Genomic DNA, 26,669 nt, shown 5'->3' on the forward strand with positions numbered 1-26,669 from the left:
AAGACCGTATGGCCTGCAATGGCACACACGAGCGGGTGAATCTAGATACAGCAATTCCTAATGCTCTAGCCAAAGCAAACTTAGGAATGTCACTTCTTGACACTGTAAAAAGGGAGCTCTTTGCTGAACTTTAGGCCAAAAGTCAGTTTTTCATGAAGAGGCCTTGTATACTCTTTTTTTCTTTTTTTTTTTTTATTATTCTTTGCACTGTTAGTACTGATCTGTTGCAGCAATGCTAGAAACAGTAGTCAAGCAGCTTACTGTTTTGTAGAACAGATCTAAAACATGACCAGTAATGATAGCAGTAGAAGCACTGAGCTGATTTTTACAATTTTTTTATTTTTTTATTTTATTTTCCTTGCTACTTCCAGTGATGGTAATATAACTGAGCAGCTGTTTGTAAAGAATTTTTCTTGTTGAGAATGGTAGGAATTAGATGGTTACATTTGTTGTTTGAAAGAGCTGAGCTGATAAGTAGCTGTCATGAAGAACAAACATCAAAGGAAACCTTCATTTTTAGTTTCCGTTGGCTGTTTGCATTTAGAATTGACAGTAGCTTACACGATGAAGAGCCGACCTAGTCTCTCCTGAGTGAGGAATTACATACCTTGTCCTTGCAATACCAGCATTTTGAAAAAGGAGATCCATCAGTTCTGCATGTGTTTCTGAACTTCATTGCTACCTTTCTATTTACCAGGAATTAAGTAGTCTTGCTGTTCAGTGTCCAACCTATAAGGTTTTTTGATTAGTGTTTATATAACGCCTTTATGTTATGTGTATAGAAGAGTAAAATAGTTCTTGTTCTCCAAAAGCATATTAATGTACTTCTGTTTGATTTGGGGTAAGAAATTGAACACCACTTCTTTTTTCTTTTTCTGACAGGCTTTGTCATCTTGTCTGATCTTACCAGGAGATACCACTGTCATAAGTTCTTCATGGGACAATCATATGTGTGTATTTACTTCCTGTTGACTATTGAATTACATTGAGTGCCTTGTTCATTATGTTTATAGTTTTAGATAATGATACAAAAATTGTTAAAGCACAGTGTCTATATTTCTACTTTTTTCTGTAGATTTCTGTTAGAAACTGTAGAAGCAAACTTACTTTCATCTATTTAGAAAAAAACGTTTTCTGAAGATGTATTGCTTTTATAACCTTTTCCTATTAGATATTTTTATTCAATTGCATTTGGAAGGCAGCAAGACATCTTAATGGGACATGATGATGCAGTCAGTAAGATCTGTTGGCATGATGGGCGTTTATATTCTGCATCTTGGGATTCCACTGTGAAGGTTTGTATGTGGCTTTGTTATACTTTAGTAACTATTTATAGCTAGCACTTTTTAATATTCAGCCAGCCAAATGCCTTGGAGTGGAGGTACCTGTTGTACTAGAATAATAACTTAGCCAGTATCACAGCAAGTTTATTTCTAGAATATCTTCTTCGTTCAGCTTTATCTCAACTCTATTTCAAAGCTTGAGTGTAACTTTAAAGAAATTTCATTCATTCTGACTTACTCAATTGTGAGGTTTTTTGGAGGCAAACTGCATTTATTGGAGGAACTGGAGTATTTTGTGACCTTGACTGGTGATTCTATTTGCTGAGTAGAATAGGCTTCCCAAATGTTTAATAGTTTTGTAGCTTATGTTCCTCGACTAAGTGGACCAGCAACTTGCTAATCTAAAGAGCATGCCTACAGTTAGGTGGGAAGGTAATTTGGAAGTTAGAGACATGAAAGAATTTCCCCAAGCCTTCTGTGCATGGCTTTCTGGTAGCTATACATTGAGTGCAGTGGTATACCCTTACTTAGATGGGCTTCTGCAGTCCGTCTGGAATCTGCATAGTTGTGTTTAGTATGTGGCTCTGCTTAAGGTGAAGGAGCTCAGGTGCCATTTGTTGTTGCTGTGTTCTGCCACGTTGGCAAGGCCCACGGTTAACACAAGCAGCCATCCTTGTCATGTGAGAATTCAGTACTGGAGAAACTCATCCAGAGTTATACTAATACTTCCTTGAGCAAACAAGTATCTGTGTTGCAGGTGTGGCACTGTGTTCCGGGAGAGACCTTGAGCAACAAAAAACATCACTTTGAACTGCTTGCAGAGTTGGAACATGATGTTAGCGTAAGTATGTGGATAGAGACATAGTATCTCAGAAAATGAAGGGTAATGCTTATTAAACTTCAAGTCAAGATCTAGTGGTAACACGGATTGGGTTAGGGGGCTGAGACAGTGTGTTGTTTTGCTATGGGTATGTAGGGGTGGTTTATTTCATTTTTGGGCTTTTTGTCCAACACGTGTCCTGCACCAGTGTCTCTAGCTTCCCTGGTTGAAAAGTCAACTCCTGGGGACTGAAGCAACAACAGAAACAGAGGTTTCTTAATCTGTCTTGCTGAGCTTGTATGCACAAAGTTCTGGGGCAGACTGGAAATTTTTTTGTTAGCTTCTTTATTTTTGAAAACAGAGTAATGTTTTTCAAGCATTTTTATTGTTACAGCTTCTTCTTAACTTCTTTGCCAAAGGCAAGCAGATGAAAAAATTCATCTGAGTTGTTTACAATGCCATAAAATACATTACTGAATTTCATACTGTAAATATGTAAACACGATGTGTGCAGTGAATCATGAATGTGTAACTGCACTCTTTTATTTGTAGCATCTAATGTCACTCTAGTAGGATATTTAGAATTACTGTGTGCTAAAAACCTAACTACTATGAGGTTTAACAGGTCACAGCATAGACAAATACTGAAACAGTTCTGGTAATGTTTAAAAACTGTACCCAAGAGAATTTGAAACACCTGATGACTAGGAAGTTCTTTAAAAGTAAAGAAGAATTTAACCTTTATGGGTAAAGTCTTGCATTTAGGTGGAGAGTATGGGTACTAAAAGTAGTCTGAAATGTCAATTGGCATTTCTGATTCTGCAAAGAAAGTATTTTAAAATATCATCAAAGGGACCTATATTTTACTACTTACAGGCAGGATTTTTAATAATTGTACTTAATTAAGGATGTTGTAGAATTAAATGTAAAAGCTTTTTGTAAATAAAAAAATAATTTTGCAAATAATAGGCTTGTTTTTTGAATGTTTAAAACCTGTCTCAAGATACCTCACATGAAAGAATAAGAAAATCATGGGATGTTTAACTTCCTAGGTAAATACAATCGACCTTAATTCTGCAAATACGATACTAGCGTCTGGAACGAAAGAGGGTACCATTAGCATTTGGGACATTACTACAGCAACAGCTTTGCACCAGTTGCCATGTCATTCTGGGACTGTGTTTGGTGCTGCTTTTAGTCCTGGTACGTTGGATTTTGGTTTTTAATATGCACTGTTGGGAGTTTCAAAGAGAATCTTATTCCTGATACCATGGAATATACCCTTGTTGTTGGAATTACTATTTTAAGGTGGATGGTGGGATGTTTTGGATTGACACGCATCGCCATTCTAAAGAATTCATTAACTGTACACAAGGCCATACTAGACTGTAGACCAATAGTCTAGACTCTAAACTAATTTTGTTTATCATTGCTTGCTTAGAGACTTAATTTACAGTAAATTAATTTTAAATAAATAAGCAGGTCAGGCATGTCACGTACAATGTGCTGTATCGCAGACTGCTTTGGTAACGTGTCTAAACATGCTCTTTGGTGGTTGTTTCTTTTGTTTGCTTTTTTCTTTTGTGCAGACAGCAGACATCTACTCAGTGCAGGAGAGGACTGTTGTTTTAAAGTAATAGATGTACAAACTGGAATGCTTATATCTTCTGTAACCACTGATGAGCCACAGAGGTAATTTTGAGAGCATACAGATTATGAAGCTGTGTGGCCAACTTAGCTAACTGTGGAAATGCATGATGGTTGGTGATAGCAAAATGGAAAGGACAGTAATACCAGCAACTTTGTTTTATTGAATTACTTTTTAAAGTGCAAAGGCTGACATTCTAGCATGTTGTGTGTATTATGGTGATGCTTTCCAAACTGGGACAAAACCAAACAAGTATCTAAGTAAATAACTCAGATTTTTTTCAACACAACTTTAACTTCCATAGAAGATGACAGCTGTAGCTAAGCAGCTCTTCAGCAGCTGAGCTACAGAAATTTCTAACAAGTAGACAGTTCTCTTACTTGCATCATCTCTGTCAATAATCTTGATTTATTTATTTTTTTTCAGTGCTTCCTTTGTGTTTTAATAATTTAAGAAAAGATTGGCTAGTATAATTAAAGTGATCACTTTTTTTTTCACAAACCAAAATGCATACAGTTCTATATGGTTTGTCAGGTAAACAGATGGAATGCTTACTTGGTTACTGGAGTAAAAATACAGCAGCCATATATGGAGTACACATATTGACTTATTGTGTGTGTACATAAATATGTATGTATGTATTTTTTCTTCAGTTACTTCCCCAAAAGTCCTCTTTGCACTTCAAGCGATTGTTTCAGAACATGAAGTGACAGAAGTGATGGTTCAAGAGACACTGGGGTACTGTAGACATGTATAGCTGACTGGGTCCTCTTCTGTTATGGGAATGTGTTTCATCTTTCTGCCAGGGGAAGGTTGGCTGGGTCTAGGGCAGTCAGAGAAGCAAGTTTGGGTCATGACCCTTTAAAATAATTTGGGAATGACCTTTCAAGATGTGTTAAAGGGTGGAGTATCCTTCAGTTTTGTACCTCCATTTTCAATTCTTTTTGGCTTAGTTTGGAAATGTTCATCTCTCATTATACAAAAACTTGAAGTGAACTGATTTCAGACTTGCTTGCAGGTGCTTCAAATGGGATGGAAATACCATCTTATCAGGAAGTCAATCTGGTGAATTACTGATTTGGGACCTTCTTGGAGGAAAAGTTATTGAAAGAATCAAAGGACATACAGGTACACCTGAACTGTTCCTATTCTGAAATGGAATGGAAGATTCCCCTCCTGTTTTCCAGCTCTGTTAGTACTGAAAAGTTTGAGAGTCATCTGCTTAGTCAGTGGGCTGTTCTTGATGTTAGTGTTGTGTGGAACACCAGAACTAGAAGTAGGTCCACATGAGCCTCCTAAGAAATTTCATAACAATGGAGGAACTGTGCTGTTTACAAGACTGACCAAAGGTAAATGACTTGGGATTTTTCTAATTCACCCAACATCACAAAAGTCAACATTTTTCTACCTCATAGCTAATAAATTTTAGTATAGGCTGCACAGTATACTTTTGTCGAAGTCTGTCCGGACTGTGAGTCTAACAACAAATTTAAGTAAAGTTCACTAGAGAAATAGTTTTGGATGGTGATTTATAGGCTTCTTAAATGTATCTGCATTGTCTTCAGTACATCAGCAATGAGTATGTGTGAAGGAGAAAAACTATCTCAGTTTTATTCAGTTTGGTTTTTTTAAGGCTGCCTTCATGAACAGTTATTTCAAGCTTCCCTACTGAAGCTTGACCTGTATAGAGCTCATTCTGTAGCTGGGGGAATCTTTAGAAGTGGGCTTCTAAGTATATGCTAGATGATGTGAATACAGTTTTAATGAGAGGTCCAAACGGCAGAGTGAAAAATCTCACTTTCTAGAGAAACGTGCTCCCCTTATCCCTATGAATCCTTTTGCCAGTGAGGTATCTGCATCCCACGCTCCAACAGACATTGTCTCTCTAGTACCCAAAGTCAGCTGAAGCAATGGAACACAAGATCAGTACTATAAGAGCAGCCACCTAGAAACCTGCTAAAATTCTTTTTAGCATATCTGGTGTCAGTGTAATCCAAACTAATGATCAGATTATCCTAAACTCTCTTAAAATCTGTTCCATTATCTCAACTACTACTTTTATTTGCATTTGGATTTACTTGTTTGGTTGGGTTTTTTTCCCCCAGGTGCTGTAATGTCCATGTGGATGAATGAACAGTGCAACAGTGTTATTACAGGAGGGGAAGACAAACAAATCATGTTCTGGAAACTGCAATACTAAGTGCCTTTCCCTCCAGACAATTAAATGAACTCTTATTTTAAACCAAATCTTTTAAAGGAATGTAACTGTGTGCAATGATGGCTACTGAAGTTCAACCAGATAGGAAGCTTTGTTCAGCTGCAACTTTCTATGTTACGGTGACTTCACTGAGAGCTCTTAACTTACATAGTGCATGTATTTGTTTTTTCATGGACTATCATGCTAAAAATGCTTGTCTAAAATGATATCATCTGAGATGAAATTAAAGACCTATTTTTCTGTAATTAAAGAGCTCTTAACTTGCAGTCATTGTTTGATTTATATAGAATGCATCATAGCATGCTGTTTCAACTGATTTCAAAAAGGCATTTGCATTCTTAAGAAGTCTTTAAGGATGCTTGCAACTTGGTGCCATGTCTCATCACATAATGTATGTACCTCTTGTGTAGTAAACCTTTTTTCCTAGTGAAGACATATACAATGGTAAATACTACTTTGAACACTTACTGCTAAGGCAGCTGTTGGTCTGAGCAGTGGTCAGCCTAGTTGTCTAGCTATCTAGTCTCCCGCTGTGGCCATTTGCAAAGGCATAGAGAAGAATAAGAACATATTCTGTATTGCTTTTTCCTATTGAAAGCCAGCACTAATGTATTAGCCTGAAAGGAAGCCAAGCATAAAATTGATTGCCCACACACATATGTAAATGTGTTGATATAAATCTTCCCCTAATAACATGCCTGACATTAATCTGTTGTGTTTTATGCTGTATTACTACTGCCTATCAATTCTGTTACTAGCCTTCTCTTAATAATCTTCAGCATCTTCATGTTTGGTTTGGTGTTCTCAACCTCTCTCAGCTCAAATCATCTTTGGGATGGAATTTAAATACAGCATTTAAACAGAGCTACAGCTCCTGCATTTATCAAGTCCCTTGTTATCTTAGGCTTTGTCACTCAGTTAACCTCTGTAGGACTTAAGGATATGATTTTCTGCAAGGAGCTGTTCTGAAATTAAAGACTTGAAATAGTCTTTAAATGGCTTATTACAGCAACAAGCTGCTGCATGTGTGATGTTGGCCCATTGTGACTCAAGATCTTTTTTCTTTTTTTTTTTTTCTCTCTGATGGTATTCTCTACTACTTGTATTAAGATGCTCTGCTTCTAAATTACATTCAGTCAGTCCTTTGTAGATACACTGCCCTGGGTTTGACACCTAACACCTATTTCAGGGCACAACTGTTTCTTTAGCATTGTGAAACAATTGTTTTATGGTTAGGGGCTGGTGGTGGTGTTTTTTTTTTTTTACCCCCCTAATTTTTTATTATGCTGGACTTTGAACATATTTTTCAGTAAGGTAATGGCATGATGTTAAATTAAACTGGCATTTTGGCTGCATTACTTATTTGGCTTACCAAAAAACCCTGAATTTCTATGTAATCCATAAGGTACATGGCACAAAAAATTCAAGCTAGATCACGTGTGCAGCAGTGTGGCTGGTATCTATCTATCTGCCCTGTTTCTTCACCTTTCATTATACTATTTCCCAAATATATCTTGTGTAGGCAAAGATGACATAGAAACCCACATTCTACACTTGCTTGGAGATGTCTTAGGTGATTTCTGGATTGTGTTAAAAGCTTTTTATGTGGTGTTCTATTCATGCCCATCATTGCTTGTTTACCTTCACCGTTGTATTTTGTCCCCAGCCCCCAAGGCTTAGGTTTGCTGCATTACAGTACCAGCCTGTTTAGAATTTGCACTGTAACATGTTTTACCTTTTAGCGCACATTCTTTTTGTGTTCCATTCCTGCTAATGTGCAATTTTGCAACTCAAGTTACACTCCAATGTGCTTGACAATCACCCAGGAACTACCTGAGCAATAGTAAACTACACCCCTTTGGGCACAGCTGTGCTCCTGCATCACTTAGAGGGCCCCTACTGATCTAAACTAGAGGAAAATTACCCTGAAGGTTGTGACTCCTGAATTTTGACTTAAGCTACCTTAGAGAGAAAATACCCTTAACTTTCTTTTGGTTAAATATGCATGCAAACAATGCATAGCTCTTAAGTGCATCTGAGGCTTGCTTTCTGCTGTAAAGCAGCTGATAAAACACAGCCCTCAGCCATTGCCTAAAGCAGCCTTAGCTTTTTTGAGGAGGGAAGAAAAAAAAAATAAAAATCACATTATAGCCTAGTAACAGGGTTATCATCAGTATGTTGGTTTTTGATTTGTGGGGGGTGTTTTTTTTAAGGTATTACATATAGACTAATATTTTCCTGCAGTTTAACTCAAAGTTATCTATGTACATACATTTAACCACAGCTCACTCTTAAATGCAAGCTCATTTCTCCATGAAAACAGGAGTAGTTTTTATTAGTTCTTTCACTTCTGATTGCTACATGCTGCAGCTGGAAGGAAAACACTTAAGTACTTGTACTAAAGTTCTACCTCTCAATTATTTCCAATAGATTTCCCCTGTAGTTACAAACTCTTTTTCTTATCAGATGGCTGTATTATTCTTCCTCTGTATGTTCAGGTAAGTTTTAGCCAGACTTGTACTTAGTAGGGAATCACAAGGTTCAGGTGACTAAACCCCCTTGGTCACGCTGTAAGATGGTAAGAGGCTTACTTAAACCCAGAGTTTTAAAGCTTGAAGAGGTATAGAACTGGCCCCTGCTGAATCATCTGCTAAGTAAAAACTGGTGAGGTAAAATGCTGATCTCTGCACTAATACCTTGTTTCATGCTCCAGGGATTTCACAGCTCAGCAAACTAGCCTGCCAAGGAACTGAGGGATGACTGCTACAGGCCACAGGTCAGTGCCCATAAAGCTGAATCATACCAGTGCTACATGAAGTCACCAATTAGTGCGAGCAAGCACTTGCCACAGCAGTTCCAGAGACATATCATTTAGTAACCAAACAATCCAATTAAAAGGGCTCCTAGGATGAATTTGTTCACCACTACAGCCTGAAGTAGTGGAATGGTTGTCTCCCAGTTACCATAACTGAGAGATTCATTTGAGAAACAGGAGTCCACAAAGACAGACTCTCCTTGCCAGGCACAGCTGAGCTTACACTGCTAACCTCAACAGTATGCCCAGGAAGCAGAGGAGGGCTGCAGCCCCAGTCCTCAGCCAAAGCTCCCAAACCTACCCCCATTGCTACTTTTCCTACAAACTGGGAAAGCTGCAGCTAGCCATATGGACTACTAAGGGACTGGCACATGGGACTGTTTATTGCACAGTGCCAGGCTATGGCCTGTTTGCTTTTCTTTCTGGTGTGAGCTCTTTCTTACAGTCATCTTTTGAAGTATTATTTCACTGAAATGCACAAGCAAGTAAATAATTAAGATATCACCATCCCCAGACCAGTTCTGGATCCAGGTTAGTTCTGAAAGAACACACCTATCTTATAACAAGTAATACCTACCCTAAACTAAAGGTACTGCTTTGACTTTGGGCCCACTACTGAACTTCAGTCTTCCTCATAATCATAGTACCTGGAACAGAACATAAAATAAGAAAAAAGGAAATAACTCACCAAAACTGGTATTTCACCTCAGATCACTTTACTTACAAAGTCTCAGCTGAACATGCTTATGACCTATTGTAGTACAAGAATTAGAAGGGCAAAGGCTAGGAAAATCCATGGGTTGTGATAAAGGTCATTTACCTAGTGACAGGAAAGGAGAAAAAAAGAAATAGCAAAAAGCACTTTCTCACCACAACCCACCAGTCAGTCTCCAAGAAAAAACTACTTTGGAAAGACTCCCCTGAAATTATTGCTGAGCATGATGTCGAATGGTGTGGAATTTTTTTTTTTTTGGTCAGTCTGGGTCTACAGTCCTAGCTGTGTCCCCTCTTGGCCACCCCCAGCCTGGTTTAGTCCCAGCACCATACTAGCTGCTGTGAAGAAAATTAACTCTATCCCAACCCAGCCTAGTACACCCAGCAAGCTGCTAACAGTTTAAAAATGAAATTGCAATTATACAATTAGTATGTCTTGTAGAACAGTGAGGCTGCTGTTCCACATTACACTGAAGGTATGAAAAAAGAGTTAAATGTATCTTGTCTATAGTATCCTAGAGCTCCACCCTTTTAGAACATTTCAACACTGCAGGCAGTGAGCCTGTTGAGAAAGCTATTTTAAACAGGATTTCTTATCATGTCCCTGTTGTTGACTGAAACTGACCTTAGCTAAACAAGCCTGGCTTAGCTCATCTGAGGAAGCACGCACGCAATAGCTGAAGTTTCATTCATTTATTTGGTTATTTCTGAATCCTTAAGAACATGGTTAAGGCAAGAGATAAGCATATTAGTTACAATTTATATAACAAGTAATAAAAAGATTTGAGTATCTGTACACTACTTTAATATGCTTACTTACTGAATGCTGCCTTTAGCTACAGCGAGCTTAGCTGGCATTCTTGTGTAAACAGTATTTACTAGAACAAAAAAATTAACTAGTACTAGCCATACTTCTAATATGCTGTTTCAAATCTACTCTTGCAAACAGGAAGCAGTAAAAATACTCATGTCTTAAACATACAAAAGCACAGCATTGTCCTAGGTAACATCACTTGCAAAGTTACATGTTATCTGGCTCCTTTAGTTGCAATGGCTTATAGTAGTAGTAAACTAAATAAAAGACCTACAAAAAGAAGTCATAACACAATTGGAATTTCACATTTGTCAAGCATGTAAGGCTACAAGTTTTACAGTTTGTGAACAGACAAGATATGTTGAACTGTAACATTCCCAGCCATTATAGATGCAGATGCTTGATGCAGCATATCTTCTCTTAGCCTCCAGAAAGGCTCATGTGCAGAAGAAAGAAATCACTGAGTATAATAGCCCAAGTTTAGTGGAATCATCATTATATATATTTACACACACATACATGATGCAAGTTTAGACTTCAGGAATGGAGTGATCCATCAGGCTTTTCATAATGCTAGTTGCCATCCTAAAGAAAAGAAAAAGGCGTTTGGTTTTGCAAGACAACTGTAGAAGACTGCTAAAGCTTCCGATCGTTGCATCTTTGTCATTGCTAGCCCTTTGATGCAATTTAAAAGTTAGCCTTTTATTTCACCATTTTTTGTAACAAATATGTTGCTATAGAAAAGCTGCACCAAACTGCACATGCAGAAGAGAAGCCCACAATACTCAACGTTTTTGTTAGTAACTGAGCTGTGTTCTCAGCATCTTTCAGGGTGTGGACACATGTGCATGCAGAGTAGTATCACAAGTATGAGGGAGGGAGGGTGGGCAGGGGGAAACGTGGCCCTTAGACTGAAAATGGCTTTGTAGAAAGAGCATAGCAAGTGGAGGAAAAAGAATCAATTATACCTGAAGCATTATTAATTTCTAGCAACCTCAAAAACATTTTTGCAGGAGAGATTAAGCTGTAGAAAGCCAGTGCTGCCAAAGGCTTAGGAAAAAGACAACTGCATCCTGCCAAGAATCATGCTTATGTCACCAGAATTAGTTGCACTAGAAACAGCATTTTAGTTACAAGGTAACAAATACTTATGTTACCCATGTACTTTAAATTTAGTTCCTGGAGACTTGATTTTAATCAAATTATGTTTAGAAAAGGGTTTTTCAAGAGAAAAGGCAAAGGAGCATCACTAACATATGAACAGTTTTAAAACCAGAACCAAAACACACTGGTCTGACTACAAGATCAGATTAAGCAGATTTTTAGACTTCCCCACCCCTTCTCCAGCCTTCACATTAAGTTTGTAATTAGGTCTTATCATGACTACATTGTATTTTAAAAAAAGTCACTGTCAATTTGATTATAATTAACACCATGGCTGCTTTGGTTTTTTTACCTACCTCTTTATTATATACTCATAAATACTGGAAGGCATGATGGTAATGGTCACCACATTTCCAGCTGTTGCCAAGATGTCTGCAATCTGAGGGTCCTGTTATTAAACAAGAAGTCATATGAGCAACATTACTCAGGCTGACTAATAAAGCAGCAGTTCAAGAGCTTTTTCTAGACACAATTCATGCAGCTAAGAGACCCACAACTCCTTGCTTAGAGTATTTAACCTTCAGGGCAAATCACTGAACCTGCAACGCCACTTCATAGATGTTTGGTTATCAGTACTTTGCACAAACTGACTAGAGCAGGAATTCAGATGTTATACACAGAATTCCTACTCGAATTTGACACAGGCAGGCAGGGGGAAGCTTATTCTTTATGTTTTGCCAGCAAAGTTAAACTAAAGATAAAAACTGAGGGTCAGCCGAGGCAGGTGGAGGCAGAGAGGAAGAGAATGAGTTGCCCTGCCTGCAGATACAAAACTGCAAAGAAGCCTCAAAGTATACACGTCTCTCCAATCAAGTTAAATTACCTCTCTCATGACTTTCTTATTTCGTGAATATTCAGCAACATATTATAATCCTTCTCCCTCTCCAAAACACGATTACTATACATCCATAAAAAGCCCACAGCTATCCACACCCACCACACACACTACTTGTTTTACCTTCAATCCAATTACATTCTGGCCATTAATTTCACAGATGTTGTGCTCTGTAAGAAGTCCATTTCTCGCAGCAGAACTGTCTTTCACTATTGAGGTTATTTTTCCATTCTTGAATATGAAACCAACATGCCCTGTGCTGTCCTTGTGCATAGTAATAATTCGTTCAAAAGGCCTATAAGTAGTAAAAGAGATTTAAAATGCAAAAACATGTTTTCAGTCTACTAAACCTCATGAAGAGCCACGCGCTATTTCAGCATCTTCAACTTGTGCTCTAAAAGACTACATCAACTACAGCAAAAAGTAGTTGGGTTTAACTTCATTTCGTTAATAAAAAATATTTTAAAAGAAATATTTTAATCTCTTCTTTCCAGGCTGAAGTCACATTGCATATGTAAACTTGTAGATAAACCTTACGTGTTTTCCCTGATCTACAGATATTTCACCATCTGGATTATTAACACAAAAAACCCCATACAGCATCCACCACAACAACCAACCATACACAAGTGACCATTAAAAATTAATTTTTGTTTACAAAAGTTACAAGGTAGATAGAATAGTGCAGGCAGTTTTAACAACTGTAGGTAGACCACAGGATTCTGGAGTCCAAGGCTTCCCTAATGACATTTCTACTGCTTTACAGACAATAAACTTTCAAATTGTGTCTTAAAAAGCTACTAATTCCAGGAAGGGGTTAGGAAGTTGGGCACAGAAGCGGTATACAGAGCAGGGAATCCACTACCACATTATTTTGATTCAATAAATGATAGAAATAGTTGCCCCAATAGAACTAGCATGCCCTCCACTCAAGACATACACCTACTCATATCTTGTATCATCTGTCTTCTCATAGCCTACAGACTTTGTGTTGAATCCAACCTATTATGTAGTAGTCTACATACACCTACCTATATGCTCATTACCCAACACAGATTAAAAGTCGGTATCGGTTCATCAAATAATGCCAGTTTCACTAAAATTGTAATTCATACATAAGCAATAAAGTTCACAAGAAAACTATCATGCTAAATAAAAAAAACACAAGTGAAAATTTTAAACTCATTAATACAGTGATTGGTACTGTCTTCTATTGCTTTTTCAGTTAGTATAAGCAAAAGTCAAGTTGCATCAGAAAAAAAGCACAGAACTCCTGAATACAGAGCTTAAGTCTGACTTGCGGTATCACTCATTCACCTTGAAAGGGTTATGCCGCCTCATGCCCAGGCAAGAGAGGCACACTGGAAGTTTACAAGTTAACATCTATTTTGACTCTTATTTTGACTGTTCCCCACGAAAAGGAACATTTCTGAGGATCTTTAATAGTAAAGTACATCGACAAAGATTTTTTTTTTTTTAATGCCTGCAGTGCTGCTCAAATGAGGAGAGACCCAAACCCCACAGAATTACTCTGAGACCGATAATGACAATCTGTATCTGCAGCTGGCTTTACCTGTCCCGAATGATCATCGAAATCCTTTCTCCAGAAGCCTGTTTCAGAACTTTATGCGCTTTATCGGAACTCCATCCTGCACAGTTTTCACCGTTGATCTGCAGAACTTGGTCCCCAAACCGCAGCCCAGCGAGGGATGCTGGAGAGTTTGCCTGAACTAACTGGACAAATATACCCTACAAAAAAGAAGGGGAAAGAAGAAAAACATGGAGGAAGTTCTACCTTAAAGATGAAGACCAATGACCGAACACACAGCACTTTAAAGTTTCCCATTCTCTATGCAGTAGTAACCAAATGGACAAAAGGACTTGCTAATTATCTCTCCTTAAGAGGTATTTTTGAAATGTTGGTCTGTTTCTAGATGTCTTTAAGAGGCTAACAGACAATTAATGCTAGAATAAAGTTAGGAAGTAGGCAAATCTGTGCTGTTTAGACCTCTAGAAATTAGAAAAAGGCACAAGCATAACAAAAGCCTTACTTGAAGGGGTAAATACTATTCTGTTTTAGCACGAAATCTGAACAACTGGATCAAGACAAACTAGCTGTAAGCTTTCGTATCTCCTTGTGCATTTGACATCAGAGTCTATATGCAGTTGGACAAATAGATCACCAATGCTAGGAAGTCTATGGCAGATTTTTTCCTCTTTTGCAATCCCATTAGTTTTCAACTTTTTATCAATTATGACTTGCTAGCACCTCAGATAAAAAAACCAAGGTGTTAAAACCCTATTTCTAGTCAAAGTACCCCTAAAATACAAGTAAAGCATATCAAGGCATACTGTAGATAATATCTTTGGGGGTGGGGAAATTTAAAAAAAAAACAAAAAACAAACCAAAACATGCTCCTCTAAGAAACCCCCAGCATTCCTGTGTTAGGAGAACTATAAAAAGCACTGTAACACTACATGAAATGTTGAGTACAATTTTTTTTAAAAAAAACATTCAGATTAAATGGTGTTGCCAAAAAAAACCACCCCGAAACAACAACAAAAAAAACCCAAAACAAACAAGATGACCCCAGAAGAGCATCTCCATATCAAGAATCAAAAGATACTGGAACAGAGAAACTTCAAAGCAGGTTTAAGGATCTTCTTGTAGCTATGTTCGTGTTGAGAGAAACTCAAAAAAGCCTACTCTGAAATTATGCTTTACATACAGGTAAGATGACACGCTCACTATCCTTACTTTTCTCACCCGCACCACACTGCAAGAATCTATAAAACAGAAGCTACTTCTAAGCCATGGGCACTTCTCTGCATACTGCTGAACTTTAAGCATTGCCCACTGTTTCCACAAAGAGAGAGACAGGAAGTCTTGAACTGCTAGCATGTATCACAGCAGCTCTGCAAGGACAATTTCATGCTCTACAGTGGAAAAAAAAAAATTACAACTATTTTTCAGGTGTTATAAAACATATGGAAGTAAATTGCTGCTATAAATTTAGACCCTAGTCCAGACAGGTAGAAATCTAGTTACTGATCTAATGAAGGATTTTAAAATTCAGGTAATAGATAAACAAGCATTATACAGAAGACAATTTTGTGACCGTACACCAACTTCACTATTAATTTAATCCAGCAGTAGTATCTCTCTCGCCAAAAGCAAGCTTCTGTACTTACGTTGTCAACAGACTTAAGGCGAAGTCCAATTTTGCCATCTTGATCTTTACATAAAATTGCTTCGCGGATGCCTTGCTTAATTTCTGCTCTGCGAATTCCAATATCATTTCCAGTCACTGGAGCTACCATGTAATTAGTAGAAGGTCGTGTTACCAGTTGCTGATTAAAACAAAATAGCCAGACAACTTAGTTTCAACTTTTTAAAATAGCTATACATCAGTTTATACTAAGTGATATTTAAAAAACAACAAAAAAGAACAAAAAAAGCCCCACACGACACCAGCTCTTCCCAACCCCCACAACATTGGAAATATACCGTTAAGATCAGAGAAAAAACAGGCATTGTTACTTAAAGCAATTGATTTATCAGTCAAGTATAGTACTTAGACAAATAGTAGTCTACTCTCTAGAATACTAGATATACATTTAGTCTTTATACTTTTGCCTTCTAAAACATGTTTGAGTGGTACCTACACCCTGTGACTGAGCAGCTGCTGCCACTGGTAGGTTATTCTGCACCTCTTCCTCGGTGAGGCTCAGGCCCATGTACTGAGAAAGTTCTGGATACAGTCGGGGGTATAAGCCTATAGGAGAAAAACAGAACAAACAAAAAAAAACCCTTCAGTACAATCATTTAACAGAATGAACAGTTACTGCTTTCATGTGTACAGTTACTTCAACACATCTTGTGATACTGTAATGTATTTAATTTGAAAATTACGACGGAAGCCCCACTTGAATCAGGACTGTTATTCTAGCCCAGCTTAGAAAATAACCAGACAAGCAGCACTTCTGAGATAAAGAGCTTCTAGTTTCAGTTACTGCACCCATCCTTTATGGCACAAACAACATTGGACACATGGTGATAAGTTCCAAATCCAACATTGTGCTGCAGTCCATGAAGACATGCCCTTGCTCCAAAGCTTTAGGGCAATTAGTGGGGAACTACTCCCCCTCCCACTCCTCAAACCAGGTATGCTGGAGAATACACACACACAGAGTGACCTTCCACCAAGTGCAGGACGGCACTCCCAAAAGGCATCCATGCCAAGGAGATTTCAGATCTCAGGCATGGTAAAGTTTCTGCAGAAACCCTCCTGGCTCTAAGGTCTGCAGTGCAGTCTGCTTTAGTAGTCTTCATAAGAAAGTAGCTGTCATTTTCTCATAGCTTCAAAATGAAGTCATTTTAGACATGCTTCTCAACAAGACAAAACAAACATGGTCCTTAAAATATGCATCAGAATATTCCTCTGTGCCCAAGAGGAGGGGGGTGCAGGGAATGGGAGGAAAGGAAGTTAAACCAACAGACTTGTCAGACCTCAAGTCGAACCACTCTGGAAATAAGATTGATATCGCTCTTGACATTCCACAGATCATTAACTGGTAGGATTTAACAAGTGGCAGTTATGAGAACTCTTAAAAGAGTCCACTTGCTGTTCTCACCGAATCAGTGGGGACAGAAAAAGGCTGCTCAGAAAGCAAGGTGGTGCAAGGGACAGCCTTGGAAGCAAGCAGGCTCCTCGGTTCAGAAAGCTTCCATTTCTATCGTTCCTTTATGGGTACATGTATAAAACCAGCTATTATAAGAATCCACATTTGACCAAAAATGGAAAGTAACTTTTCTGGGAAGGAACACAAAGGTCATTGCAAAGTGAATTCCAGTATAACTGTGAGACTCTTTTGCTCCTTAATACTTTCAGTGACTGTGTTTGCATGCTGCTTCACATGGGAGCTGTCCTGTCCGATTTTATTTCCAGATCTATCTATCAGCTTGTAGCTTCATCAATATTGATTAATAAGCTTTTAAGGAATATTTCTTCTATGATTGTCTTTTTCTTGTGTTTTCAAGTCCCTAAGTTTATACACAATTAATGTCACACAAGACTTCTGCAGCTTCTTGATTTTTCTCTTTTGCTCTTCCTCAAAGACCACAACACAGGATGCACATTTGCTGACTGTATTACACTTTCATGCAAAACAGAGAGACCTCCCAATAGCAGAAAGCATCCAAAAGTCCTTGATGTTGTACATTCTTCTGCCTCTGCCACACAGAGGTATTCCCAGCAGGTTTGGCACATCCTATAGATGATGTAAGCCTTTGGAATATATTGAATGATTAATCACTCTTCAGCCACACACAGCTCCTGACCAATTCACACCCAAGGAGATGTCAATATTATGTCATTTGGCCAGCAGGCACAAGAATTGCAGGAGAATTCAAACTCTGGACAGCAGAAAGAATGCTGCCAGGAAGGGACTGCTGAAGCAAGCTTAAATCTGGTCTGTGAGGTTAGGCCAGGTTACGTATCTATTCCAGAGAGTATCTAGGAGAGGTGGCTCTCTGGTGAGCTACACAGTCTCCTGCCTTAAAGTCATCTTAGACACACCAGTGCCAAACACGTAACTGGAGACAAAGTTACATCCACCAAGATTCAATATCTGATCTACCAGCATTCTTGACAGCTGTTCCAGCACTGCTGCTGGTCACGCTGGTTAGAGGTTTTAGGCCTTTCAGATCAAGCTTAACTTACTAGCCCAGAGCTTGGAACTCAAACATACCTGTGCACCTTCATGTGTGTACAAGTGCATGGGAGAAAAGGAGGAGAAATGGTTACAAGTCGTTCAGCTTTAGGTCTGATGGATTTCCCACCAGACATTTGATCCCAAAATCTGCTGGAAGCTTTACGTTGATAGCCTGACAAGATTAGGTTCTACCTTCCTGGGTACTTCTCTATTGACAAAGATTTGTGATTGTTTGTTCCCAAGAAAGCTCATATGGAGAGGAAAGGCACTCTGACTCACGCTACCCTCTAAAGCTTACAAAAATACACCTAATAAATAAGGACAACAAAGTTTGAGGTAAGAGTTAAAAAGAGCTGAAATGGTACCAACAGCAGATCTTGTTATGTTAGGGTCATTTGCAAAAGGTTTCAAAAAGTCAGGAGAAGGGTTAGTGTTTGCCACAGCTTCTTTTATAAGCAAACACTGGTTTTTGACTCCTATAGTGCCTCTACCAAGGCAGCTTGGGGCGGGTGTTGGCTTCTCCAAAAAGGCATGGTCTCACCCTTAGGTAAAAGTATTACCTATTTATAGATATTTTTGACCGTACTGTAACTTTAGGCTTTCATAACTGCTTTCCACAACATCAGAATACTATAGAGAACACGAGCTTACCTCCATCATGAAGAATAGGAGCAGAAGCTTCAGACAAGATTGCTGGATTAGCTGGATTTGAAGAAAATGCAGTCTGAGCCTAAAAGCAAAGAAGCTCACATACGTTATCTTGTAGAAGAAAAATATCTATGAAAACTTTATTATGCAGCCAGGAGAATAAGTATTTTCTTTTTTCTTGTACATGCTAGTTACTATTAATCTCGAAGCTCTGAAGTCAATCTTTTTCTTTGAAATAAATAACTTCAATACAATATGCTGTATAGTATCAAACTACTTCGTTAGATCAACTTGTATCTTCCTCAGAGACGAGGCTACAGTAATAATACAGAAAGACTTTCCTGTCAATCTGTTCTGGTTTTGTCATTAAGGAAGTTAAAGAGCGTAAGATCTCCTTAAAAAGCTTTATAACTTTATGTTTTAAGGTATGACCTTTGGCAGAGTATTTTGCGATTACTTTTTTCAGCAGGATAGCAGACATTTCTCTCTTCACCATTTACAGATGTTATTCATGATTTCTGCCACAGTTCCTTATAGGTTGCAAATTAAGTTCCACACAATCCAATGTTACTAGTTTAATACCTTCTGAAAGAAATGGACCTAAGATAGTTTTTCGACAGAAGTTGCCACTACAGTGAGCACCCTAAGCTCAGCTTCTATGCTGTTTACTGACTTACAAATATAAAAGACTGTATTAAAGTAAGACAGTTTCCTTCCTCCTCAATACCTCAGCTACTACTTTTTTGGCCTTGTGTAGCATGACCAGTGAAAAACATTGCCTTACAGAGGCCCATTAAGTGTGATGGAAATAGCTATCGCAATAGCTTTCCTGAGGTTGAATGTCAAAGGTGGGGGGGAAATTACTAAATGCGTAGTAAAACATTATGCTGAACGGGACACATAAATCATCTAACACAACGTGACAGTCAAATTACTTAACATTTTTAAGGAAATCATGCAGTCCTGTACTCTCCAGGAAGTTGTTTTTAGAAAAAAGTTTCAGAGCAAGAATGATTCATTATTTTTCAGTATCAGATGTATTTAGAAGAATAGCCTCCAACTCAAATGCTGGACAAAAAGAATACGTTAGATTATTTAATGTAACGAGTCCCTTTGTTTTAACCAGCAGTCATTTTAATGTCACTCACTTGTGGATACAGACTTTGTCTTTCCGTACTATGCCCCCCCTTTCTCCTAAGAGTGCTCGCAAATGTATTTAAAAAGATAGCATTTTTATAAAGCACTTTTTGGGAGGGGCAAATAACCTTTGCTACCAAAAAGATCAGTGAAAATAGATTTGCTTACTCTTGAAAAAAATGGCATTTTGCAATAACAGTTATTTACTTCCCCTCTCTCACAAGTATACTCAGTAGGCAGTCCATTCACCCCCTAGTTCCTACTACAGTCCGTAGGAGCAAGATGCCATCACGTAACTGCTGGTAGGCAATCTTCTCCATTGACGATGGCAACAAGTACACCCAAGCCTCTCCGCTGGGGACCTGTAACTGAATGTTCTTGGCCCTACCTTCCTTCTCTCCCACCCCCACATGAACTTTCTGTCTTGCTTGATATCCCAGTCATCATCAAGCAGTGGCACTTCCTGAAATCCTAATTTAAACTTTGAGTGGACAGTCATCTTTAAGTATGACAGCAAGCATCTGCATGAACTGATTTCTAGAAAACTGACCTTTGAGATTACAGCGTTACCAAGGATTAAACTATTTTAACAGCACAATTTGCTATGCTCCCTATAGAAACTTTGTCTGTGAAACACCACAATAGACTACAGGCATAGCCACACAAAGGCAGCGCTTCTGCCTAAGTTGATAAGCCCTGCTGAGCGTATGGGCAAGACAACGTACAAGAGGAGTCCCTGCTCTATAAAACAACAGAACATGTATTTATGGTTCAAAGTTTACAGGACTCAGTATAGAGATACCCTAATTCCATTTCCTCACCACTTCATTCAGTGGTCACAAAAGTTAAGTAGTAGAAAGACCACATTTAATATTTTTAATTGTAATATATAAAATCTAGCTAGCAGTTGGTTGTTAAAAGGCTGAAGGGAGCAAATTCTTGGCTCCAGGCTAGGGTTTTTTTCAGTTCAGCATTACCTGACTGTAGATAAACGGCTTTGGTAAGAGAAGAAGGATGGGGTGGGCAGACATAACAAAGAGAAATCCCAACACAGCACCCACAACTTCAAGAGCTCCACCCCACACATACCAACACAGGTGAGAGTCCGCTTCGGGACGGCACAGAATTAATAACCTGTTCTGTGCAGTTTGCCTGATTGTTTCCCAATGAGAAGGGCAAGGACAGAAACAGCAGCCACCTTAAAATGCAGTATAACTCATTGCTATTGTTTAACCTGGGAGGGAATCTAGTTTAAGTTTAGGAAAGAAAAAAAGGAAGCTAGGTAGAATGATGTAGAAAGCAAGGAAACTCCTTCTAAAATACATTCATGTCAAATTTCTCATGGAGTTTTATCCATTAAAGTGTTTTTCATTATTTTATTTCACAGATACTTTTTCCATCCTCATCCTAATAATAAAGCTACCAATATTCTTATACATAAAGGGTTTTACACCAATGGGATAATCTTGGAAGCATTGAGATAACTGGTCACTGCCATGAAATAGCCAGAGGACAAGTCTGAGATTCCAGACAACATTAAAAGAGTCAGTGCTCTTTTTTTGTGCCCAACTGACCATGACAGTTTTCTGCCATGGGCTTGGACACCAGGAATGAGACACAGCAGGTTTATTAGTTCATCACGTCAGAGCTGAAGTATGAGGAGAGACTGACTATGTTTGTCTACTTAAGACCAAGTATCTATATTTGAAAAAACCAAACATATCAACACATTTAGTATATAAAGCAAAATAAATATACCCAACAGTGGTAAAATAAGCATTAATCATATTACATCAAGCTACAAAGTAAGCAGTTTGTATTTCCCCTTTTAGAGTATGATGGTAAAACACAAAATCACCCTGCAATAAGTCATCCCTCCCCTAGATTAAAAAAAAAAAATCATCAAATCTATTATTGTCATCAAAACTCATCTTATTAAAGCTCACCATACCTGAATAACTTTGTCCACCTTCAGATCTTCCAGGGAAGGATAGAGAGACATTTTGATGCAGTCTCACTGGGTAGAAGGAAGACTGGAGGAAAGAAAAAAAAAATAAAAAGGGAAAGCAAACAAATACCTGGGTTAGTCATCAGATGCTTAGCATTACAACTTCAAAAAGCAAAAACGAAAGAGAAAGCAGACAAAGTATTAAATAAGTGATCTGTGACGCAAGTCTTAGGACTACAGACACCTGGCACTGTAGGTAATAGATTAAATGGGCAGTCTTAATGGAATTTATCAATAATAGCCTTTGCATAATAGGCTTTATTTAATATGCTTAGCGTTGACAAAGTCTGTATAGGCTTTCTCATTGTTGAGACCTAGAGAAAACTGTTTCACATGAAGAGCAGACTTTAGGAGGCCAGAACGCAACAATGATGAGGGTTAAGAGGAAAAAAACCTTAACTCCTCCCAACTGGGATAATATTTTATATACAACTGCAGAAGCTTTCACTCTGTTATGCAAAGTATCTAAACATTTTCATCAGTTCTGATATTCCAGTAAGAAGCCACTAAGAACAACTGGCTTCCCATATCCATTTGGAACACATTAATTGCAACAAGAAACCATAAATCAGCAAGATTCAGTCAGCCGATGAATTTCAAAATCCAGGGAGGCTTCGGGCTGGCTCATGTGATGTTGGGAGAGCCCTATGACAGCTTATCAGGAAGTTATACAACAAAAGAAAACCAAGGCGGTGGGGGGTGGGGGAGTGGAGCAAGCAAAACCAAAAACCCCACTTCACATGATCCTCTAAGGAACCATGCAAACATCCAGCTCTGCTACAGCCGGGCACCTGAGGCTTCAGGAAATCCCATGTTTCCACAGCTCCTCCACTCACATTCTTACCGAGGTCAGCTGAACTTTTCAAAACTGTAACAAAAATGTTCCGGTATGTTGGTGTGAAATTTTTAATGAGGAGCAGAGAGGGACAGAAGACAAAATGTGATATAGTTTCACAAGTTATAAAAGGCACTAAAACACAGTTAACGAGGCAGCTCTATTAAAAGCTTCCAGTTTGGGGTTTCATTTTCTCATCCACAGAAAAGAGGTCCTTATTTGTAATTTAACAGAAATTCCAGACTAAAAGCGACACTACACAAATCCTTGAGCTACTGCTTCTCTACGTGCAGATATTAAGTTGATTAAAAAAAAAAACAAAACAAAAACCACACACTGATGCCTAATGTGATATTGCAGTAACACAATAGCTGTCTCTTCATATTACTCTAAGCTCATCAATAGCTTTTCTACTTGTTCAGCAGAGTGTCCAACAGCTTTGGTATCATGTCAGACTACAACTGACACTTCAAAAAAGCATGCCTTAAATGTGACAGAGATCTAAACACATGGCCAGTTATACTGTAATAATTAATTGCCACTGACATTTTTGACTAATTGTTGCAACTAAACCAAACATAGTTAAAGCCTAGAAGCTTTATAAATTAAACATACACATTTAAAACCAGTTTAAAGTTCTGTTTTAATCCAGCGTTGACCTGAAACAATCAAGTGCTTTTGCTCATCCAAAATGGGTAATGGCAAATGCAAGCCCAAGCCCAGCAAACCCCTCGCTCAGGTAAGCGGTGCCCGGACACTGCATTCTGCTGCTAGCACCAGTCAAGTGACAGGCAGTATCAGACTCACCATCCACCTCTAGGCTACAGCTGCCCTGGTACATTCAGGTGCCGGTCCAAGCACTGGTACATGTTCAAAGGCAGCACAGCCCCAGCAGCGTGCAGGCAGGAAAAGGCGGCAGGCTGAGGACAGTGTGTTCCCAAAGGAGTCACACACTCCCTTGCAGGGGGATGAGGGGCAGAGGAGCAGCATTTTGCAGCTGGTGATCTCTGACACCCGTACAGTAGCATGGCACAGGGTCTGCTGGGTCCCTGGTCCCAGTGACCAACTTCCATGCCGCAAAACCCAGCAGGTTTACACCTCGGCCAGCTTTAGTTCTGCTCCACAGACCAGTCTCACTCTGCACACGATTACTGGTGACGTCTGTCAGACGGGCAACCGCGACCTTCCTCTAGTTTACAAAGAGAAGCGTGAAGCTTTCTGTAGAAAGATATTAGCAAAGCTACGCATATATTAATTCCCAGATCACATAAGACAACACACTAGCAGCTTACCCTGCCACTTTACAATCCCCCTCCAACCACCTCCTCTCCTTAGCAGGAGGTTCACAAACCCAAGCGTTTGTCACCGCTACCAAGGAACTGCCGGGCTGGCTCCCTTGTAATCTCACCAGTTGCTATTTTTGGTTTTCCAACTAAATAGCCAGAATAACTGTCACCACTGTAATTGCATTCAGTGAGCTCGTACCTTTGCATATGGTATTTTCAATTTCTGCACAGGCAGCTGCAACACAAACACCCTTTGTTAGATAATGCGGGATCCATAAAAATACTGTGTTTAGTTTAAAAATATGACTTTTTAATAACAATTGCCACTGCCAGAGACCACTAGGAATCGCAGGAAGAACTCATCCATGACTTTGTGCAACATTATTCACAGTATAAACAAAAGTTTCAGCAGGGACTGTAACGGCTTTAGGAGCTGGGGAGTGGCTACCACAAAACGTGAGTCACTATAACCTCCTTTTCTCTCAAAAATCTACACCAACACCAGAACAAATTTCCTTGATAATTTCCATATTCCTGCATCTTGTGAGAAACACAAGTGTTTTGGAAAGCAAAAGTGAAAACTGAAGGAAGAGTACGGGGCAAGGAGTGATAGCCATAGCTCAGCTAGCAGCCTGCAAAACCCGGTGGCAAAGACCTCTCCCTGTTTCTCAGTACCCTTTGCCGGAAAGTCCAGCCTCCAGCACCCGTCAGCACATCCCACTAAGCAGATCCTGTTTTGCTTAAAGGGAAGTGCAGGGCCACTGGCCCGAGACCCATGGACAGGCAGCACTCGTGACACCCTGGGGCTGCCAGCAGCAAGTCTCATGGGTAGCAGTGATCCCCAACTGCCCTCGGTGGCACGGCTAGGAGAAGACAGGTTGCCCGACATACTCTCCAGGTCGGAAAGCGTGGAGCTGAAGGCAGCAAGGGATCCAGCTGAAGCCCAGCCCTGGCCAGCCCTTAGCGATTGTCATCTCCGAAAGCACCGGCAGCCAATATTGGGGGAGGGAAAAACACAAACCAAAACAAAAAATGCCACCCACAAGTGTTTTCTGTCTGTGGCCCGTGAAGAGGTTACAACAGACCACAGAGCCAGCACCTGCACTGAAACACTCGTTTCCACTTCCAGAAGCTAGAAGCTTAGGAAGCCAAAAATTCATCTTTAAAGCAGATCCAGGACAAAACCTCCTGAAGGTCAGGCCAACATATTAGGAATTGAGCAACTGTTTTGCAAGGTGCGTTCCCCACTAATAACTCAGTACTTCCCTTCTGATACACGCCTAATTAGCCTCCAAGCAACTGCTCTCATTCTACACTTAGCTCCAAAATCTGCTGCTTCTATTTCAGACGTAAAGCAGGGCTTGCTTTCCCGAAAAGGGACATCACATCCACTCCACCTCTGAAGCAATATTTAGCCAGTCTAAAAAGAAGTTACAACAAACGCCCGAGTGTCCTTCCAGGAACCGGCCGAGAAACACGGTCCTTATGCAATGACCCCGGAGCCCGAACGGGAGGTCAGAAGACACCCCGAAACCCAAGACCGCAGGAGGATGCTGACGCAGACAGACACACAGGCGTTTATTTACTCGCTACCTTCTCTGGCCGCGCACGGATGGGCCCCTCGGGGAGGCGGGCCCCTCTCGCCCGCCAGCGGCCGCCCACCCCCCGCGGCCGGCTCTGGGGAGCGGTCGCCGCGCAGAAGCACGATACGGCTCTCCGGCGGCGACGGGACAAACGCTGCCCTCAGCAGCGGCACAGAGAAGCCGCCGCTTTCTCCTGGCTCTTCCCGCAGCCGGCTCGGCACCGGCCTCCCCCGCCACGCCCCCTCCCCTCCGCCATGCCCGACCGCCCGCGCTCGCAGCCCCCCTCCTCCCTCCCCTCTCCCCGCCGGGGACGGGCCGCCGCCCCGGGCCCAGGCACAAAGGGCCGCAGGGGAAGGGGCCTCGCCTGCCGGCCCTAGCCCCGGCCCCTCCTTTACCTCCGGCCCAGGTGGTGGCTGCCGTTCGTCAGGGCCCTCGGCGCGGAGAGAGGCAGCGGCAACTCCCGTAAGTCCCGGCAGCGCCGCTATGAGGGGAGCGGAGGCGGCGGCGGAACTGGCCCGGCCCCGCGCATGCTCCGGCGGCGGCGGGAGTGGGGCGGGCCGGGCCCGGCGGGCGGGGAAGGGAGTGCTGCGGCACCGGGGCCGGGACGCCCCGCTGGCGGCTGTGGGGCGGAGGGGCTGGGTGGCGGTGGCCCAGCTCCCTTCCAAGCGGCCCCCGCTCCTCACCGCGGTTGGCAGCGCTCCGCCCTGGTCGCTTGCTTTAGTCATGCAACGGCTCGCCACTGGCATGCTTCATTTTTGTACTGCCTTTGCATCATTCCCTTGCCTTTACTGGTTCACAGCCGTCGTTCATGAAGGAAAAAGTATAATTTCCTATTAATTTTCCAACTTTTTTTTCCCCCCGTGTAATAAAGCACTCTCTGCTAACTACCTTGTATCAGCTTTGTTTTGCGCGTCTCCCGGCCGGGCGTGGGTGAGTTGCGACACGCCAGAGCCGGGGTGACCACGTCACCTGGCCCGCAGTCACGTGCCTGCGTGGGCCTTCTCCCACCGTCATGCCGCTGTGGCCGAGCACGTCTCCTGGAAAAGCTCCCCTGGAGAGATCGTGACGTAAAGCATACCAGCGATGGGGAAATCCCAGAACAAGCTCGGAAAGAGGCTTTCATACTTAATTGCCAGAATTTCTCCA

At 40.5% G+C, this 26,669-nt stretch overlaps 2 protein-coding genes across 11 annotated transcripts in view; one reads left to right on the forward strand and one right to left on the reverse strand.

Annotated features, from left to right (window-relative positions):
* The window catches only part of LOC104639538 (thymocyte selection-associated high mobility group box protein TOX), a 314,557-nt gene extending 308,322 nt beyond the window's left edge, over positions 1 to 6,235 (forward strand). For all 7 annotated transcript variants that reach the window (XR_012833817.1, XM_075744033.1, XM_075744035.1 and 4 more), the window contains 7 exons: positions 883 to 950; positions 1,172 to 1,295; positions 2,041 to 2,124; positions 3,156 to 3,306; positions 3,693 to 3,795; positions 4,770 to 4,879; positions 5,857 to 6,235. Coding sequence is in view for 6 of the 7 variants with exons in the window: in XM_075744033.1 (XP_075600148.1) it covers positions 883 to 950; positions 1,172 to 1,295; positions 2,041 to 2,124; positions 3,156 to 3,306; positions 3,693 to 3,795; positions 4,770 to 4,879; positions 5,857 to 5,951 (735 nt within the window). In the remaining variant the exon portion in view is untranslated. The remainder of the gene's footprint in view (positions 1 to 882; positions 951 to 1,171; positions 1,296 to 2,040; positions 2,125 to 3,155; positions 3,307 to 3,692; positions 3,796 to 4,769; positions 4,880 to 5,856) is intronic.
* A 3,941-nt stretch (positions 6,236 to 10,176) lies between these two features.
* Positions 10,177 to 26,466, reverse strand: SDCBP (syndecan binding protein). 4 transcript variants are annotated; one of them, XM_075744053.1, is made up of 9 exons: positions 26,412 to 26,466; positions 21,763 to 21,844; positions 18,678 to 18,756; positions 15,978 to 16,087; positions 15,504 to 15,662; positions 13,885 to 14,060; positions 12,435 to 12,606; positions 11,773 to 11,864; positions 10,177 to 10,897 (listed from the first exon to the last, which is right to left on the reverse strand). In XM_075744053.1, exons 2-9 carry the CDS (start codon positions 21,811 to 21,813, stop codon positions 10,843 to 10,845), a joined length of 894 nt encoding a protein of 297 aa, XP_075600168.1. In that variant the 5' UTR covers positions 21,814 to 21,844; positions 26,412 to 26,466; the 3' UTR covers positions 10,177 to 10,842. The 4 variants fall into 4 exon arrangements, with proteins under 4 accessions (XP_075600168.1, XP_075600166.1, XP_075600167.1 ...); XM_075744051.1 differs by lacking the exon at positions 26,412 to 26,466 and adding an exon at positions 25,919 to 26,061; XM_075744052.1 differs by lacking the exon at positions 26,412 to 26,466 and adding an exon at positions 25,385 to 25,498.
* Positions 26,467 to 26,669: the final 203 nt, after the last annotated feature.

This window comes from Balearica regulorum, chromosome 2 (assembly GCF_011004875.1).
Source record: "Balearica regulorum gibbericeps isolate bBalReg1 chromosome 2, bBalReg1.pri, whole genome shotgun sequence".
Classification (NCBI taxonomy): domain Eukaryota; kingdom Metazoa; phylum Chordata; class Aves; order Gruiformes; family Gruidae; genus Balearica; species Balearica regulorum.

Excerpts from the sequence above, each read along its gene's own strand:
- SDCBP (XM_075744053.1), bottom strand. The coding sequence starts at position 21,813 with ATGTCTCTCTATCCTTCCCTGGAAGATCTGAAGGTGGACAAAGTTATT. Across the intron at positions 11,865-12,434 it reads AGAATGTAATTGGATTGAAG|GACCCTCAGATTGCAGACAT; the intron begins GTAAAACAAGTA and ends GTTTAATAACAG. Across the intron at positions 10,898-11,772 it reads TATGAGTATATAATAAAGAG|GATGGCAACTAGCATTATGA; the intron begins GTAGGTAAAAAA and ends TCTTTTCTTTAG.